Below are 20,847 nucleotides of genomic sequence, written 5' to 3'. Positions count from 1 at the left end.
ATGATTGTTAATCTTCTGGATTGATAGCAGTTTTTATTTTAAGTCAATTGGGCATAGTTTCTATTATCAATTGTGGATTTAAGCATAATAATTGTATGAATTACAAGAAGAGTCTGTCTTATTTCATAGGCATAAAAGAATTATAATGTTTAAATTATTATACCAATTATAAACTTGAACCACGCTCTGTAAAGCTATTCACCATCTTCTGTTCACATACTGAAAAACCTACGAAAGCTACGAAGTTCTACGAAAATCAATTAAAATTGGCAAAAGCTCAACAGGCGATGTCCGTAACACTTTTCCGCTTGACGTTACTGCGGCCGAGAGCTTTGCGGCAGTCGGACTCTGAACCATGCAGTAAAAGCTCTGTAAGCTCAACAATAATAGTTTATAGTTTGTTCCTGTAGCTTTCTTGTGTGAACGGCTGAAAAGGGAAAGATATAATGTAAGTACTTCACTTTAGATTATAGTAATTAGTTGTTTAGTATCGTAAAAGTCTTTGTGTCGAATGTAAACAAATAATGCCGGTGCGGCATTTTTGCGGTGTTTGGTTGTTTTGAAAGTAGGTGCTTCAATTACCTATATAAATTATTGTTAAAAAAATATTGTGAACAAGAAATTTTAAAAGTTTAAAATCCACAGCATCTGTGAATTGTGAAATGAAGTATAATGCGGCAAAAGAAATCTTTTTAGTTATGTTAGTTTTTGTCACTACCGAAAAGGATGAATATTTAACTAGTAAACTGCCCCTGAATTAATGATATTATATTCACTATGTTTTTTTTATCTTTAAACCTCCAGATAGTGGTGTCTGACTTGATTGCAGCAATTCATTTCAGCACTTGCCAAAATGTTTAATTCCTTTAGTTGACCTATTTGAATGTTATTATATTGTGTTTTAAAGAAAATTAACTTATTACTAGGAGAGAAACGCCTTATTAACTAGTTGACAGGATGTATTTATTTTATTCGCTTAAATATTGACTACAATTATTATTAATGGTTTGTAAATTTGATACTTACAACTACCCTGGACTGCAAAGGGTCAGAAACTTTTGAAGATATTGAAGATTTTCTATCAGATCATTTTTCTTTGCGGTCCAGTGTATTTAGACCCCTACTTTTGGACAGCACAGAACAAAAGCATTGTAAGTTAAATTAGGTAAGCTCATTTTTAAAAACTTGGCTCTACTACCACTTGATCGTGGCCACGAGTCTCTCTCCAACTTAATGAACCATTGAGACTGCTCTCGGCAGAAATCGCCTCTTGTGACTCTTTCTGGCAAGTAATTGCTTGGAAATTATAGGTTGACCCATCAATTTTATTAGTTATTTAGAGTTACTTGCCTTCTTAGATTTGAAAATTTATGCGACTTCCTTCATATATTATCAGACATTTTAATAAAATTGATCTCTCATAGTATTAGATTAAATAATTTCATTCAAGCTCGGAATAAAACGCTGAACTTCCAATACCTAACGCCCGTATTCACAAACGATGCTTGCTTGAGTGAAGCAGCAAATCCAACGCACAGCGTTGAATAGAGCTCTGTGATGTCATGTGTCACCCTGTGCGTCCACGCGCACTGTGAGACCTCATAGTAATGTTTGTGAATACCGGCGTAAGCGTGCTAATAAAAAAGCAAATGACTAACAAACAAAGCATTTAACTTCTACTATAAACTGTAGTAATTTCTCCGTAATTAAGCTATAAATTATTAAATGTGGCATGTAAAACTGTTATAACGGAGTCGCCCCAGATTTTTATTGCTTATGCCTCTATCACACCCTGATATTTAGGCTATGGTACGAAGGTTTGCGCCATTGCGTTTTATAGAAACGTAATTTGGCACATCTCCAAGGATATGGATCGGTGTGGTTGGCAAACAACCTTGATGATATAAAGAAGATGTCAGCTGTAAAAGACTCTGGTATTTATCATACGTTTTGGGTTTTAAATATTTTGGTAATAACGTAAAGCTAAAAAGTAATAGTAGTTTTAGTGAGCTTATTTTGGGGGTCATTTTCTATTTGTAAAAAAATATTTGAAGCCTACACACTTCACATTTTCCATTAACGTTTTTTTTTATTTTTCCTGAAGGTTGTACTTGCTCTTTAAATAATTTATGATGAAAATGTGCGGAACCAAAGGTATACGAGCCTTGACTGTTTTTAAATTACTATCGTATGAAATTATGTGGTACTGTTAGATCTAGATCTAGCATATTTTCGGAACCTAACATCCTGAATTTTGTTATAATATTAAAAATACTGAGAGTACCATTTTTCAATATGTAAAATACACTCGACATCAAATAAATCGCACCTACGCGACAAGCACTTTCAAACGTATGCATCCCCACTTCCCACCAATATTGGCACCATTTAAAAACCTAGTTCTATACTTCATTTCATTAATGGAAAGGTTTTTACCCCAAAAATGTGTCTGTAGAAGGATCTACTTAGAGTCACTTCTTCAAAAAATAGGTAGTTACGCTTGAGCCAACTTTTATGGCTATAAAACTGTTAAGTTGGGATTAATCGCTATTTATCTGTTAAAGAGGACACGTGAGATCATTAATTGGTTTTATAACCATAAAATTAGGTCTAATTGATTCCAGAGGTAAGCCCAAAGTGGGGTCTTTTTTCAAGTCACATTTATGGTATATGTTAATCATTCATTAAGAAATTAAATGTGTTTTTCTTTAAGGATATTTATTGGGCTTTCAAATAACACCAATATTGTTGGGGCACCATGATTGTGCCAGAAGAAAATCTTTAAAGTTCGCGTCGCGGAAGGTGCGATTTATTTGATGTAGAGTGTATTTGGAATTTTTCATAATGGTTAGTGTTTTACGTGGGACTAGGTACAGACAGACAGTAAACAATGACAATATTTATCATACGAATTGGTATATCCCAAATTATATCCTAAATTAGTTTATCACCCAAATCTGCGCCAATAACTTAATCAGTTACACAACATGACAGTGACAATCACACAAGGTTTCAACAAAATCAATAAACTGCATACAGCCGTTCTCACGGACACCACAGTTAGTCGATAAATGTTCATATAAAACAATATAGGTCAGTCAGTATTGATTTGTGGATGACATTGCAAATAACTCTTGAACTAGAACCTTGTAGTTAATGGAAATTGATAAGTTAAATGAGTATATTTGATACGTTATTGAGGTTTTAAGTAAAGCAAAATAATAAAGCATATAACTTTTTATTTTTGATGAAGTTACACAGCTTAAAACTGAAATAGTAGAACACGGCTCTTAACGCGACGTTTATTAATGAGTTACATTATGTACTCACGGCTTGACGTTTCGGCTGCGATGCTGCAGCCGTGGTCACAAGCAGACTTTTTTTTGTTGAAATGGAACGCGAAAGTTTAAAATCTTATGTTATACAGCTTGTTAGGTAAATGGGGTATGAAGCCGACACTAGCCTATGTTAACATATTATGCATATACTATTTATATGCATAATACGTTAGTATACAGTCCGATATCATCCTACATACGAGTACAACATAATTGGTCTCGTTAATGAAAAGCATCTTGTTATTTCCAGGGCCGCAGAAGGCAGCAATGGACCCCCCGGGCTGGCCCCCCCAGAACCAGAAGTGGGGCCCGATGGGGAGATCATCGGGGGGCCACGGACCCCGCAGCAAATCGCTGCGCAAAAGAAGATGCAGATGACTAAAGCGCAAGTTGATGAGGTATCACTTTAATAATACTGCAATTTTGGTGAAAAGTTTACTTTAATCTTAGTCCAGTCAATAAAGCATTATAGAGAGAAATGCGTGGAACACAACGCTCACCTAGCAGAATAANAAACAATTGTAAAGCGTAGCATTTGTGTGATTTATGCATACAAAACATACATACACTCGAAAAAACACAACAGTCAGGTAATAATGACACCTTATGGTACTACAGTAAGGTGACTCCTTTACTCATCTGGCTCTTTCATTTTTCAAATTTGTATGATGACTATCCTAACTTAATTAGGTAATACGTTATTAATTTATAGCATGTTTTCATTTTGTTAGATCTTCTTTTAATTATCTTTTACCTGACAAATACCTAGTTTCGTCAAATATGAGAAAAATAAAAAGCATCATTACTATACCCGATGTGGATAGATTTCATCATTTTTTTATGTACAAATCACATAAACGTTACACTCTAAAATAGTTTTATTACATATTTTTGATGATTTTTTAGTTCTTTCGTTTGTTCTAAACGCACATACTTAAATACAATAAGAAACGTCTATAAAATTTACCTACTCAGTTGTTTTAATATCCTCTCTTTGTAGATTTTTAAAATATTTGTTTAGATAATCTAAGGGCGTAAAGGACAAATTATTTAGACTTTGATATGAAAATTTGGGTTGTATAGGACAATATATTATACTACATGTACATTATACGCCCAAAAATTTGTGTTTACTTGTTCTTTACTACCATGCTAACTGTACTAAAAAATCAAATGGTATTTACATCCCAATTTTCACTATGAATTCTGTTTAGCTTATCAAATATGATGGGTCGAAAGGCACTTTTTTTGAGAATTTCGACAAACAAATTTTTTTGATAGAGAATTAAATTCTGAGTACAACTGTATAAAAAACTCATTTTCGGTATTTTGTCCTTTACGACCTTTGAGCCCAGAGGTATCGATTTGGCTCGTGATTCGTTAAGAAATATAGTCCAGTCAAATTAGACATGAACCCTGCAATAATTCGCATACAGCTGAAAATTGGTACGAATGTTCGGAGTACCATTATGAATTAACTGTGAAAAGTCCCCATCGATCCGACGTGTGCTAAAAAAAAAATTCAAGGTCAAAGTTAAAAAATACGGGTTTTTGACATTTTCAGCCAAACGGTAAGTTTTATCACAAAAATATGTATGACAAGGTTTAAGACCATACAATTATCTATCAAAATTGTCTATACACTTTCTCCTAAGAGTCAGCGTTTCTGAGATTCGATGATCCGAAGAGTCAAAAAAGTGTTTTCTTCATAACGGTCTTACACATAAATCCAATGTGATATCGCCTCGTGCCACGACTCAGCATTGTATCATGATGTGTTGTCGACGTCGAATATAAAATAATCAACCTCAATGTCGTCTGTCATCTTTACTTATCGAAAAATGGGTGCAACTTTGACGAAGGACTGCACCGTGAGTTTCTAAGATACGAAGTTTTCGTGTCTATTATGTTTAAGAGCTCTTATATGCACACGTCACTACTCCACTTGTAACTCTATGGTCATTCTTTTAGCCCGACCAAGTTAGACAGTCCAGGTTATAATAATTCACATAGAGCTGATGCAAAAAAGTTGTAAAATGATGCAAAAAACTTGGACTTCGTAAATTTTTTTTTCAAATGACGGATCGCTGGGGACTTTTGACATTTCATTAAGGATGGTGTTCTCAACAATCACACAAATTTTCAGCTCTATGCGAATTATTATAACCTGGATTTTCTGACTTGACCGGGCTAAAAGAGTGACCATAGAGTTACAAGTAGAGTAGTGACGTGTGCATATAAGAGCTCTTAAACATAATAGACACGAAAACTTCGTATCTTAGAAACTCACGGTGCAGTCCTTCGTCTAAGTTGCAAACATTTTTCGACAATTAAAGATGACAAATGACATTGAGGTTAATCATTTTATATTCGACGTCGACAACACATCATGATACAATGCTGAGTCGTGGCACGAGGCGATATCACATTGGATTTATGTGTAAGACCGTTATGAAGAAAACACTTTTTTGACTCTTCGGATCATCGAATCTCAGAAACGCTGACTCTTAGGAGAAAGTGTATAGACAATTTTGATAGATAATTGTATGGCCTTAAACCTTGTCATACATATTTTTGTGATAAAACTTACCGTTTGGCTGAAAATCTCAAAAACCCATATTTTTTAAGTTTGACCTTAAATTTTTTTTTTAGCACACGTCGGATCGATGGGGACTTTTCACAGTTAATTCATAATGGTGCTCCGAACATTCGTACCAATTTTCAGCTGTATGCGAATTATTGCAGGGTTCATGTCTAATTTGACTGGACTAATAGTCAACATCAAACTATAACAAATAAAATAAAGTTTAATCATGACTCTTCTCTTGTCAAATGTACCGTTTTTCTACTAACTTACTAAGTTAATAAAATGTCACATTTGCCACTTACGCCAACACAGATTTAGAAAAGATTGCACCTCGCGGAGCGCCCCGCACAACTGACAAATAAGCCGTTGTTATGCGCGGAAACGGGGGGAACGTAGCAAGTGCTACAATGACACTGAACGCCCTATCTCGACAAATAGTAAAACTAACGCCGTGCCGTTTTACCACTTTATAAATTATACACTCTTAAACACTTAGGCCGTAAAAACTCAATTTCGCTTTTTTTGTAAATGTGCCATTATACTGCTAGGTGAGCGACAATTTCTGACTTCAGGACTTTATTTAGACTAGTTAGGAGGTGAACATATTATTATCAAAAGTCCACGCCCTTAGCCGTTGTCGTTAAAGCATTCACTGACTGGACTACTTTTATTATGTCACCGTTTACGAATTCCATCAGATTATAATATGACGTAGTTAGATTGTTAGTTTACAATCTCACGCGTTATATTATAAACTGATGGAGTTCACAATTGCATGTTGACATACGAGTATTATAATGTTTTATCAATGAAAATAAATGTTATAAATTATTGCATTATTTGTTTTCAGGTGGTAGATATTATGAAAACAAATTATGAAAAAGTGTTGGAGAGAGACGTGAAGTTATCTGAACTGGATGATAGAGCAGGTACCTAACCCACTTAAAATATTTTAAATTAATTTACACAAAGATATAGGACACACTGTAAGTACTAACTTAGTACTACTTTACTGTTGGTATACGAATTTATTGACCCAACTTCTGTATTGCATCTTTTTCTTCGTTTGGTTCCTCAATCTATAACTTTTACTGAAACTGAAAATTTTTCAGTTGTTTTTCTTCGTAATTGAAAGCGTAATGGACATTCTTTTATGGAACGACCGACCTTTTTCTAATACACAGTATATGTATTTTTTATATTTCAGATGCTCTTCAATATGGTGCCTCACAATTTGAACAACAAGCGAAAAGTTTGAAGAACAAGTTTTGGTTACAAAACTTGAAGGTACGGTCTCGAACATTTTATTTGTAAAGTTTTTAGTATAAAAAACAAGATATTTTGACTGTCAGTCTCTTCTATGATTTTGAGGACCTAGTGTGAATATAAATTTATTGATACACTTGTTTTAAGAAGACTGGAGGCACGTTAGAATTTGAAAATAACATAAGCTTGTTGAAAAAATAACAACCGAATTGAGAACTTCCTTCTTTTTGAAGTCGGTTATTTAGGTTAATAAAATTATTCTTTGATTTTCAGATGATGATCATAATGGGGCTAATCGGTCTAGTCATTATAGGTCTACTGTACGGTGAGTTAAAGTTTATTTTCCTACACTTAGAGACAATCGATGTTGTTAGTTTTATGTTGTTTGAATGGACTGCAACAGAAAGCTTTAAATTAGATGTTAATATCAATGTTGTCTTAAAAACTGAGAAATAATGAATAAACCTATTGATAATTAATGAACATGACGTTTCATACGTTTTCATCATAATTCAGTATTTTTCAGTTTGAAGTGACGATAAGTGTAATTTTTTTGCAAGATTGGCTGTTAATATGGCTTAATGACTGTTAGGAGAGTGGAAAATTTAGAGACCGTGTAGACTTTTTAAACAATCAACAAAATACCAATATTTACTCTTATTTATACACACAAACTGATTAGAAGCTCTGTAGGTACTGTACTTTAGCCAAATGGCTACTAGATTACACAACATCTGGAGCAATTTCGGTAATTTTCTCAACTATTTGGTGAAGTCCTGAAAATATTCTTTTCAAGTGAAAAATTTTAAAACTTTCCCTGAAACATTTCAGGCGGGAATAAATTTCACAACCTCTATATTATTTAAATTTGAGTCAGATATAATGATTCATTTGAAATACTCATGTTACAAATTACTGAAGGTTTTTTTAAACTTTGAGATTGATACCATTTGAAGGCCAGCTTAAAAGCTGTTATTCAAAACTCAAGATTTATCGATATAGCTCTTCGTTGCTGACAAACAAAAGAAAATACATCTGTAAAACTGTAAATGTTGTTAGTTCGATACCGTGGCACGCCCAGCGTGACCAGCATCACTGGTGGTGGAAGCGATGCTGCAGTGGCCCCGGCACCGGCTCCAACGGCAGACAACGCAGTGGTGCCCACCAACCCACATTGTAAGTACAGCTTAATGCACACATACTACTTGTAGCATCGACTGCATCGATACAGCATCATGATTTCGTGAATTGCGTTCGGACGCGGTATCGGAATAACGAGTTTTAACGACTGCTGTCGCTGTGTCGAAATTCCGAAAGGCGACTCAATAGAATTCCAGTTCAGTTTTCAGTTTCAGCAGTGCAATGCAGTCAGAGAGTATTAGATAATTTCATGTTATAGATATGGGTAACTCAGCAATTTTTTTGGATCAACCCAGTAATTATGGCGTACATCTTTTCGCTTATTGTGTTAACTCAGAATTGGGAATATACTACTTTAACTATCTTCGTAGTTGATTCTATTTTCCATTCCTGATAAAATGCGCTATGTGACAATTTTAAAACTGTTAAGTCAACTCACCCAGCGGCGTGATTTGAGTTGGCAAAATTGCGAGAGCTATCCATATCTGTCATGATTAGATGGCACCTTGGAATAGATATGTGTATGCAGTATGAGTGTTTAGCTTAGTAACACCTGAATATAGAGTAAACTCTTTCGCGTACCATTCACACTGTTCCATAAAACTATTTACATACAGTCTTTTCATTTCTGAGTTTTGTATTTGATAAAATTATAGGTCATATTTTTATTCAAACTCTTACGATTCCTTAAGGTACAGACAACGATACATTAAACTAAGAGTAGGCGTACACCGTTGATTTTTAGTTGGCCGATAGTTGTGCCCGATTTTAATTTGTATGAAGAATCGGCCAAATCGAATCGGCGTAGTGTGCGCACTCCCATATGCCCATACTGATCAACTGCCCGACTAAACTATCGGCCGACGAAAAATCAACGGTGTGCGCCTACTCTAAGACGGCACATTGAACTAAACTACACTGTGGCATGTTATGTCGTTGAGATAGGTTTCGACTACAATGTAGTGTGACTGTACTTAGGTAAATGGTTTTACATTACTTGGTTGTTACACTTGAAATATTGCATTCCTTAAACAACCATTAAAATTACTTTATAATAATATTATCAATGAACCTGCTATTTATTAGATTCTAAATAATTATGTAACTCTACATTTTACACATTCACTCTTATACATTTACATACATAATATTATAATGTAGTATAGTATCACTGACTAAATTCACATTAACTCACCATGAAAACTATTTTAAATATGAAACTTTTATTTTATTTAAATAAAACTTTTTATTTTTCAGAAAAATACACGTGACACACCCCGGCGTCTTTTGGACGAAATACTTAAAAATAAAATTTAGTTATAAGAATAATGTTGTGTTATGTAACTCTCAATGAATTGAAAACGGGTTATTTTACTAGATTACATAGGTAATTATTTATGTTTATATGTAAGAAAGTACTTACTATACAACGATGGCTACATTAGTTTTACAGTCACAAGAAAAAATATTATACTAGACATGTAAAGTATAAAAGTTAATTACTTATTTATTTATTAATATGTTGTAGGTAAAGCGAAATCTATGAAAAATAATGACCTAAATGTAATGAAAAATTTAAAATATGAATTCAATACTTATGAATGTTGTACAATGTTCGGGTAATACCCATTATTCTTCATGAAAATTATAGTCGGACTATGACATCTTGAGCTGTGAATAAATTCTTTTGCGTGCCTTGTATTGATTAGACTTTACTATACTTCAACTGTAGTCACGAGTATTAAATACCAATGACAGAGTCTTCAAAAGTCTTCAATGTAGAAACACGTAACTATAAAATCTATAAATATTATAAAATGGATTGCCTTACCTTTTTACTGGAATTGAAGTGATGAGGTTTAGTTGTGAGGATGTGATAGTGTTGCCAATTTATATTCGAATATTGATCGTAGCTATAGTTCTGATACTATAGCTTAGAACATGACAATACCATTTAATATTTGTATTGATGAATATAGTATTGAGGTTAACCACGGTATCGAAATTATCGATAGAGTAGCTAATTTCGTTATAAACTGTTGGCAACACTTGCACTTGACTTTGCGATTCTCTACTTAGTATATAACTATGCTATGGTCTGACATCGTATTGTGGTCAAACGTCGTCTATAAATCTATTTTCAGCCAAATGGGTCCCATGAAAAATAATATAACTCTTTATTATTTATTATTATAGATGTGAATGCATTATTATAATATTCTACTATTTATTGTGATAGTTTAAAATATACACTTAGAAACTTTTGCACGTCAATTAATTTATTTGCCAAAATTCAATACTTATAAGTAGTAAAAAATATTTATTAACTATAATACCTATTTACCAATACAATGTAAATATTTATTCATACAGAATCTTCATAATAATATTAGGTTATACCTACTATACATAGTTATTATATTATGTATTATTTATATTATTACCTTAATGTCATTCATTATCATTATAATTATTGCTATAATTATAAATGAGTTATACGTTCAGTTCCAAGGTAACACAATAAATACAGTCAAAAATATAAAAAAATATCTATAATCTACAAGAACAAAAAACTTTTAAAATACGTACAGGTTAAATCCGATATATTATAATTTGTATAGATAGAGGATAGATTAAAAATCTGATATAGGAAGAACACAACATGTAATTTATTTTTAAAATAGCACAACTTAATAACTTGAAATTAAGGCAGTAGAAAATTTGAACTTATTATAATTAATTATAATACAAGTACAGGTAATAAAATATGTGGTGCCATTGACAATATTAGTTCTTTTAAACTTAAGAAATTCTTGTGTGATATTGGGGTGACAATTAGAATATAATTTAGTATTATATAGCCTGACCAGGAACATAAAAACCCTGGCATAGAGGCGCCTCAATTGCATTTGATAGTGCAACACTGAGTACAGTCGTACCTGTGTTAAATTAATAGGCTAACTTTATGTATCAGGATTCAGGATTACGGGCTAATTTGATATTTTCATAAATTAACGAAAAAATATTATTATAGGTAACCTGATTTAAATAAATTAAATGAAACCATCAATCGAGTTAGTAGAATTTATTTTATTATTCATCAATAATCAAATTCAGAACTTGAATATTCAACTGCAATGTCTGCTCATGAACGCTTCAAACTCGGTACTTCTTTCCCAATCCCATAAAATTCAACACTTAAAAAGTGACAAAAAATTTTAAAATAGGTAGTTGAAACAAACCACAGCTAATTTTCATAGTGGACTGTACTATACGATAAACATGTCAGTCAATTTGACAATCTTTGTCGGAAACATTATTCAATGAAAATATTGTCGAACCCTTAGTATTTCTCTTCGACAAATACTTTAACACATTGTGAACCACTTTTCTTTCACGACTATAAAAATATTTTAGCAATTTAATTCATAAAACCAATTGCGCACATTTAAAATAAACTTTGTTTACACTTTGACAGCAATAGACTGACATGCAAGGTGACATGTCAATGAAGTTTTCAGTTACTGTTGCCATTAAAAGAAATTAGTACCATTAGTTTTCCGCAACATGGCGAGGGTTTTTATGTTCCTGGTCAGGCTATAATTTAACTATTATAAAAATGCTTTAAAAATAATAAGACCCATTTATGATATAACAACTTAGTAGTCTAATAAATAATGGATTAACTGTGGCGTGGCATAATCACAGTTACGTTTTCATACGATGTCAAAAGCGTCATGATACGCCACGATTATCAAAGCTTACAGCTGTTATGATGCCACGCCACGGTTTTAACCACTATTTGACAGAGCTTAGACAACCACAAAACTTGTCATTTGAATAATACAGACTCAAGTGGGTCTTTTAAATGAATTAATTACAAAAAATCTTAATAATTTGCTGTAGTATTCTATTAAATTGTCATGACTATAATTTTAACATCTAGGTACCACATTTTATGGTACTGCCGAGTGATATGGCCGTCCCAGCCATGACATAACCCACTTTAGCTTTACTGTATTTGTACAAAATGTAGTTAGAATTTCAATTTCTTGCTAGTATATAAAATTAAACAATTGTATTTATATTTCACGTTTCCATTGTACTACCTACTATTTATCTAAAATGTTTGAAAATAAGGCATTTTAGACTTTATTGTAAGTATCTGCTCTTATGAAACTAGTGAATATTTAATGAATTTATTTTTCAGTTTCAGTATTTATTTGACATTAAACAATTCTTAATTGAATAAAGCCCCAAAGAGATGTGCAATTTATTTACACGTTTTAATTAAATATGCTGAACTGTCACAAAATCAACGAAAATAACATAATTAGTAAAGGAATTGTTTCTGAGGTTCATTATAAAATAAATAAGCCGTGTTATTGATCTAATAAAATGTGATTGTATTTACAAATAATAATCGTGTTTTATTTTTTCCGATTAATAAACTAGCCACGGTCTGCTACCTTCTTGGGGTCGTCGGTCCATCGAGCATAGAGGTCCTGCATTGAAACAATCCTTTTAAGTTGTTATAATTTGGACAACTACTTTAGTTTTATACTGACCCAATTCCGGATAGGAAGTAAAAGTCTTTCGATATCTCGCAGAACGTCATCTTCAAACTCCATTTCAGTTCGTTCGTTCGTTTCAGCCAAATGACGTCCACTGCTGGACAAAGGCCTCCTCCAAAGTTTTCCACAATGCACTTCAGTAATATTTAGATAATACAAGATTGCCGAAGACTTACATATACATATAAGTACTTGTAGGTATTTTGTTATCTATTTCAATCATTTAGTAGTCAGAATGTTACAAGAAAACAATCAATCAATGTTTATGTAGTACAAAATCAGACAGGGTAAATATATCCATTAAGTTTTCATCCAATAGCCCTGTCATAACGTTACAAATTTTCTGTCTATATTGAACAACTGCAATTGATCTATCTAGCAAGGCAGATGGCAGGCTATCATCTTGCCATAAACAATCTAGATTCCAGCCAAACATGCACAGTGAACCATGCGTTGGTACATCACGTGAAACCGCCATAATTTAGCATTTAGCAATACTCGAGCGGAGCGTCGAAGCTAACGTGTTAATAGTCTAGCTAGAACAACGAACAATCTTCGGAAATTGATAAATTTAATCCTGTCATAGTAAAAACGATCGAAATTAATAACTAAATCACTTGAAAAGCAACTTTGGTAACAATAAAATAAGGTCGAGTTTGGAATGTGTCAGTTTTGTCTATGGTAAGTTTCGCAAGCTAACAGACTAGAGCATAGAGAATGATGTGAGAGCTCGCGAGCTTTCTCTTTGATCATTCCCGCCATTTTGAGTTACAGTAATGGCTGTATGACTTGAGTTATGCGTCCGCGTCGCAGGAGTTTAAGTAATGTTGGTAGTGTTAAACCGTTAGTGTGAGGTTCGAATCCGTAGCGGGTCTGGAGAGATGGATCTTCATGTGTTGCAGCGACGCTCTTTATATGATACATACCATACACATTTGCAAATACAATTGTAACGAATTCCAATTTAAAATAGGAAAATGATGGGCTGTTAACCATGAAAAAAAAGTATTTTAATGAAATATTTAAAAAAATGGCGACCTTCAAGTAACTTTATTCTGTTTGAAAAAAAAAAAACATTTATAATATTCATAAACATTACCTACTATGTACTTATTAATTGAAAATTACATAAATTTTAATGTCTATACGGGGTTTATTTGACAAGTGGGTTCATACGATTAATCCACCATTTTAACAAAAAGTGACAAAGGCCTACTCGAGTGGATTTCGTTCGACTTAGGCCAGTTTTACTTGACAATAAACAAAGCGAAAAAGTAAACAATAAAATCGAAACGCATCGAAGCACTCTCGTTAAATTACACTAACATCTTTATCGTGTCGAACGCGATGTGAATGTTGAAAGAAAATTCATCGACAACAGGTCGGGTTTCAAAAGAAATTTCAGCTGGTTATAAAGTAATGCAAAAATGGTGTGCGAAAACGATATTTCGTTGTTCGGACAGACAATTAGTTTCGCTGTGGGAACTGTCTAAGAAAACAAAGGGTGTTCAGTTACAACTGTTCTACGATTGCGCGGCGCGTACCGATGGTTCTCGGAGGTGAGTTTGTGGAATTTTGTCGTACTTTAATTTTGTTGTGGCAGTGGAATGGTTAAGTGCTAAAAATATTGATCAGGTAAGTATGCAAATAAAATGGATGGCTACTTAAATAGGTACAAGCAGTACCACAGAATAATAATAAGTACAGTACCTACTTAAGTATACAGGGTGTTAGGTAAATGGGTATATGAGCCGACACTAGCCCATGTTATTTTAATTTTCATACAAATCGGATTTTATAAAATTATTTTGTATGAAAAAAAAAAAAATGATGATATCAAATTTCTGACTTCACCATACTATTTATATGACCATGTTAACATGGGCTAGTGTCGGCTCATATACCCATTTACCTAAGACTCTGTATATTTTTTTTTGTCAAAAATATTTTAAATAATTTCGTTTGTAAATTCCGTTCCGAAGTAGTTATTGTAGTTACGTTCTGTGCAAAATGGATTTATTTTGTACACACGCACATAGACGCGATATGGAGTACCTACCAATATTTTGCTATCTGAATTTAGACTTTTGTAAGTCCCCATAGTTTGACCATCATGGAGGGGTACCCCGAAGTACGGAATCACATCTAATATTGATAAAGTAAGTATAATTTCATTTTATTACTTTATATTTGACTGCTTTCTAAAATTGGTAATCGACGTTGACGAAGGGAATGCCTTCAAATATTTTCTGTTTCACTGAAACTATAAAAGTCAATTTTTTTATTTCAAATGGAGTATATTAATTAAATATTGCAAAATAACTGAAGGTATTAAAAGATACAGCTTTTATATTACCATCTGATCAAACATAGTAGGGCCCGCAGGATCATAAGGCCCTCGCGGTTCGCTGCGAGATATTGAATTTAGTGTGAACACTCGGAGCATTATTTAATTGCGTGTCAAGCAGTTAGCGCGCCTGCGCAGCCGAGAGGTGATACTGGCCGGCGCACAGTGGTGCGAACGTTTGTTAAGGCTGGACAAAATGATAAACATTTTTAGATCTTAGATTTTTATCTCAACTACTTTTTCAGGCAGCCTAATTTATAATGAAAGAGACTTAGGATAGTGAATTTTAAATTTTTTGATTGATTTATTTGTTGGGAATTTAGTGTGAACACTCGGAGCATTATTTAACTGCGTGTCAAGCGGTTAGTGCGCCTGCGCAGCCGAGAGGTGATACTGGCCGGCGCACAGTGGTGTGAACGCGAGTAAAGGCTGGACAAAATGATAAACATTTTTAGATCTTAGATTTTTTTCAAATGGTTTATAATTTTGTTAGGCAGCGTGATAGGAAAAAGACTGGCCCGGTTTCCACCAAAGCGGAGAGAAGTTTTATTGTGTTTGAGTAACCAGTCAGATTTCGTTATTTCTACATCCCACATCACCCCTTCGCTCAGTTTCGATTCAGAAATCTGATTGGTTATTCAAACACAATTCTCTCCTCTCCACTTTTTTAATGATTTATTTCTAGGGATTCTGTGCATTTTAAATTATTTTTACATTTACCCAATTGATTAAAATGTATGTTTATAAAATAACAGTGATGTAAATTAGTTATTTTGAAAAATATTTATTCACAAAGTTTAGTTGGTAAAATTATAATCACATCTTATTTAAGAAACACAAAAGAAAAATGTAGAGCAACATATTTACGCGCTAAAATGAATTTGTCGTATTTTACCAAGTCAACATTCCCAGCCCCACTGTGCGATGATAGTTCGCGGTAATGGGACTGTCAGGTGTTTGAAGAGCACATATCGTTGTTTATTTTCACATTCCTTGAACTGCCCACTATGTGGATGTATTTATTTTTGTCCTAACGACCTCGCGACCCTGCGTACTGTGCGTATTGCGTATAATCTTGATACTTGCTAAGTATGTAGTTCTTTCTAGTATAATAGTGATGAAAGTTTTAAGGAATTCCTTAGTTGAGTTTGACTTTTGACTTTGACGCACTCTACTTCATAATAACTCTCGTTTTGGAACAAAAGGTACAGGCACGGGCATAATGTTGTTACAGTGACTTGAGGAGAGTGGTTAGATTCTTTCAACTGAAGGGTTCCAATACTTGTCAATATGGAGGCTTAAGGCTGTATGGGGAGAGAAGAGGAAAGGCGTTGTTTCTATTTGGGAAAAATTGATTTCTAGTCACAAATATTTTTCATTAGATAGAAAATTAACGCTGCAGTTTGGTTCTCTCACAGTAGTTTTGGTCGAAATGCAAATAGGTAGAGCAACATATCTACCAGCAAATAATATATTCGTAGTTTTTACCAAATATTGGATGCTATTGCATACCTGATATTATTATTTGGTTTCAGTGGGATTAATACGTTCGCAAACCCTTTTACGCCAAGATTTACGAATATATGATAACATTACTTAACTATTACGTTCTCTTTCCGTCATTACAGCGAGGATAATGTGTATTACAGGGAAGAGCCCACACCTCGTTACAGGGTTCTATGATGTATCGCTATTACTACAGCTCGTAACAACTAGGTAATTTGAAGGCAGGCACTACTACTAATCGCGTGGGTGTCAGGCTTAATATGCCCCTATAGGCATTAGCTTTTGTAAGGTAGGTACTTACGAATTTCAAAACATTACATACATAGATCTAATTTGCTTGAATACATTATAAAATACTATTGATGTTCTCATAGGAAAAATATTAGGTAAATTAAGGGTAGATGATTTTTTGTCCTTCCATAGGTTTAAAAAATAAGTTAAATTAACAAAATTCCAAAAGAATAACATTGGATTCTTGTAAATTGATTTGAGTTTATTGTTACTCAAAATATTGCGCATTTAAGTTATCAATGCACTTCAAGCTATAATATTTAAATATATCAAACAAAATACGTCATTATAAGATCAGATTCAGATATTGTAAATTACAACAAACATAATAGTAGACCAAACCCAGCGTAATAGACATTAGCTATTTCAATTCCTCATCAAATGTAAGTATAAGAAATATCTTTCTATACGTTTCAAATCAATTTATTTCTTTACCAAAATTAGAACTATAAAAGCTTCAAAATGAAACTCCCAAATAAAAACAAAATGTATGTATAGTAAAGGTATTACTATAACTCTTCGCTTTTGTGGTAGACGATCAGCCTAACTCCTCAATCATAGCTCAATCATGATAGTTCAATCATGAAGAGTAGAGCGAAAACAATTGAGCGAATTATAGTAATGTGACTGCATTGTTATTCATTTGGATCTTTCCCTCGGAACTAGGTTAGAAAGGATATGGATTTTGTTATAGGTCTAGGTAAATTGATGTTTTAATGTTGTTTATCTGAGGTCTGAGTAAAGAGTCTAGAATTTAATTTTCTAACGGGTTTGTGATTTATAATCAGTCTTAATTTGTGTTCGTAAATAATTATTATTTTTTTGTTTTGGAGGGCGTGTTAAACCCGAGGTCTTATTGGGACAGATGCCTATGGTTAACCAACTTTGTGATCACAAAGTCTGACATCAGGGTTGTGACTTCAGATGTTATGCACACGCTATAAGAAGAATACATATGTAAGTTATGATGAAAGCTTGCCTCTGCTAAATAAGGGACTGTCGTGTTTCTGTAGAAGATAAATTACTTGATGATTAGGATGATGAAGCTGGACTTCCGAAAGAAAGAACATTTCAAAAGAGATTACTGCTATGCAATATCTACTCCTACTAACCTCCCCGGGACAAACTTGGCCTTCACTGATTTTTATTGCTGGTCAAGCTTTAGATCCCAGAACCTATGTGCCCAGGATGAAGCCAGACACTGGAGTTGCTGCAGTGGGAACAAGAGGTGGGAATATTCCCGTTGCCATATCTACCCATGCTCCTTCGTACGCACATGTACTCATAATATCCTAATTCTCCATCTACGCTACCGGCGCACACGCATACGTGCCTCCACTAGACGCAGTTAATGGGTTAGCAATATCGTTCCCAAACGATGTCGTTTTGTTTTATGTTAGTGCTACTATAATGCAGAACTACAATATTGGATTCGGAATACGAGTAGAATTCGTTGCAGATAGTTCAATTATGTGATTTATTATATCGGTTCTTGGCACTTACTCGTACAATGAAATTTTAATTCAAAATTCTGCAATATCTTATACTAAACTTGGTACACATATTCGTGACTGTCTCGCTTTAGTGAATGTTTCCAGTGGTTACAGAGTTGGATTCAGAAGTTCTGAGTGAGTGAGTCCTTAGATGGGACAAATAGTGTAAAATAAACTAATAGTTTTGAATTAAACTGATAGTCTGAAATAAAATACGATTTCTTTCTTGGTTTGAAAGATACTTTGTTGTATTATTTTTTAAGTGTACAATAGAGCTAAGATATAACTACGAGTACTATTAGCATATTAAATGTTGCAAAACATTGTATCAGAAAACTGTCCTGCCAACAATACCAAGAATCAATTATCCATAACAATAAACGGAATTAAAACTTTGCTATCCCAGATATAGGATACGGGCGTTGTTTGATAAATTAAAACGATTCTAATCGTATAATTGCGGAGAGATACATCGGCACGATATATCGCGGGATAACTACTGAGTTAACCCAAACAAAGGTGGGTTATCGGGCTGCTGTACGCAATTAACTTATACACGCGGACGGTGTGACTCGGATTTTGGTAGGGTTGACATCGTGTGTGATTGTGTATTTTGACGTTTATCTACAATCTTATGATGTTCTTTAAGTTACTTCCCAAATATTACGCGTGGCGATTGACTACAACTTAATTCAATTAATTTAAGCTAAAAGTATAAACATTTCTCTTCAGAAAACTGTTGGTAGGGACGCCTTTGACGAACCAACGTAAAAATCGGATGAGAACTATTGCGAACAGTCGACCGACCAACAGTGACGGTGGATAGTGGTTTGGATTATCAAAACGCTTGGCTTTTGTTAAATGAAACATTTAGACTGACACACAATTAAAGGATCAAAATCCAAATCATTCCAAAGCATTGTTTGTATTCTAAATACAAAAATAATTAAAATGTGACATCCCTGCATTCTCCCTGCGTACAATACCGATTAATGTTAATCTTCGCGGATAATAATTTAGTTAGTTTGCGTAACTTTCATTACGGGTACCGGTTTAGGCCACCTATAATAGTCTCTGGGACAATAGAATAGGTATTTAATAGTTACGAGGAATACGTTAAAATTAATTTTAGGTAGGCAATAGAGCAATGTTGATCAGTTATAATGATAAATAAACAATCACAATTTGCACCGATTTCACCTAATTAATTTTGCTAATTTACCTAATGACTTAAATCTCACTGAGCTTTCCACCCGCATCATCGAGGTTACCGGTGACCAGAAGGCCGGGTTTTATCTTGGCCAGCGCCTTAGCCTAGCGATCCAACGCGAAAACGCTGCCAGCCTTCTGGGCACCGCTAACCTCACTGACGCATCTGGGGATACTTTTTAAGATGATGCCAATGTAACTTTTTATTTAACTTAAAATCTTAATCAAACCAGACAATAAGCCAAGGTTGCTTGTTCGATTGCCCCTAGGGGCAAGTATGATGAGACACTCGAAGTCGTGTATAAAGGATAGCATCAAGCTGAAGTTAAGTTAAGTAGTTTTAACCTATTAAGGTGGTAGGTGCTTCTTTTAGGTACTTCGCATTAGTTCGAGAATAAGTTAATAATAGGAAACCATTGAGAGAATTTATTGTTTTACTAAAACTTAATCTTACTCTCAAAATAATTGACTTTCTGCTACACTATGAATACCTAACTCTTCAGTTACCTTTACCAACAGAAACAAATTCTACTCATTCCCAATTATTCCATTCCCCATCCACACATCCAGAACAAAAAGAACAAACATACCTTACACCGCACTCAGTTATAACAATGCGCTCCAGCGGCAGTAAAATTTTATTACTGGCCCCACTTAACATGTCACTTGCTCCAACAGGGGCTCTTAGCCCTAATAGTACGCTCGTTACTGTAAATACTGAATTGATTTTATTCACTGAACATTATTCCACTACTATTGGGTGTGGAACTGTGGAGTTCGCAAATGGAGCTTAAAAGTCTCGGCGAAAGCTTTAAAGAGCGAGTACTTGTATAAAAGGCATGATTTAAATTTATAAAACTCATTTTATTTTAGCAAGTAGGCTTTTAAAAACACTTCTAGACGTCCCAGTTTTAACCCTACCACTGCTTCAGGACAATAAATGGGCCAGTGCTGAGAAGAAGCAGCGCAAGAAATTCAGTTAATATTTCTTTAAACTGTCAAAACTCAAAAAGGTAATGGTAGTGTTTCAGTCTAAAATCAACAATATAGACTAGACAAATAAAATATTAGTTACTAACATAAAAGTTTATTAGTA

At 33.8% G+C, this 20,847-nt stretch overlaps 1 protein-coding gene across 1 annotated transcript; it reads left to right on the top strand.

Annotated features, from left to right (window-relative positions):
* The first annotated feature begins 327 nt into the window (after nucleotides 1–327).
* LOC114353630 (vesicle-associated membrane protein 2-like) lies at nucleotides 328–10,263 on the top strand. Its single transcript, XM_028305690.1, has 7 exons — nucleotides 328–448; nucleotides 3,589–3,736; nucleotides 6,776–6,854; nucleotides 7,133–7,212; nucleotides 7,465–7,516; nucleotides 8,251–8,367; nucleotides 9,589–10,263. Coding segments are annotated over exons 1-7 (480 nt in total). The 5' UTR covers nucleotides 328–446; the 3' UTR covers nucleotides 9,591–10,263.
* Nucleotides 10,264–20,847: the final 10,584 nt, after the last annotated feature.

The sequence above is a fragment of the Ostrinia furnacalis genome, unplaced genomic scaffold (genome assembly GCF_004193835.3).
Source record: "Ostrinia furnacalis isolate ACB-3 unplaced genomic scaffold, ASM419383v2 OfSCF1754, whole genome shotgun sequence".
Taxonomy (NCBI): domain Eukaryota; kingdom Metazoa; phylum Arthropoda; class Insecta; order Lepidoptera; family Crambidae; genus Ostrinia; species Ostrinia furnacalis.
Note: the sequence above shows the minus strand (reverse complement) of the source record. Positions and strands in the feature narration are given on the sequence as shown.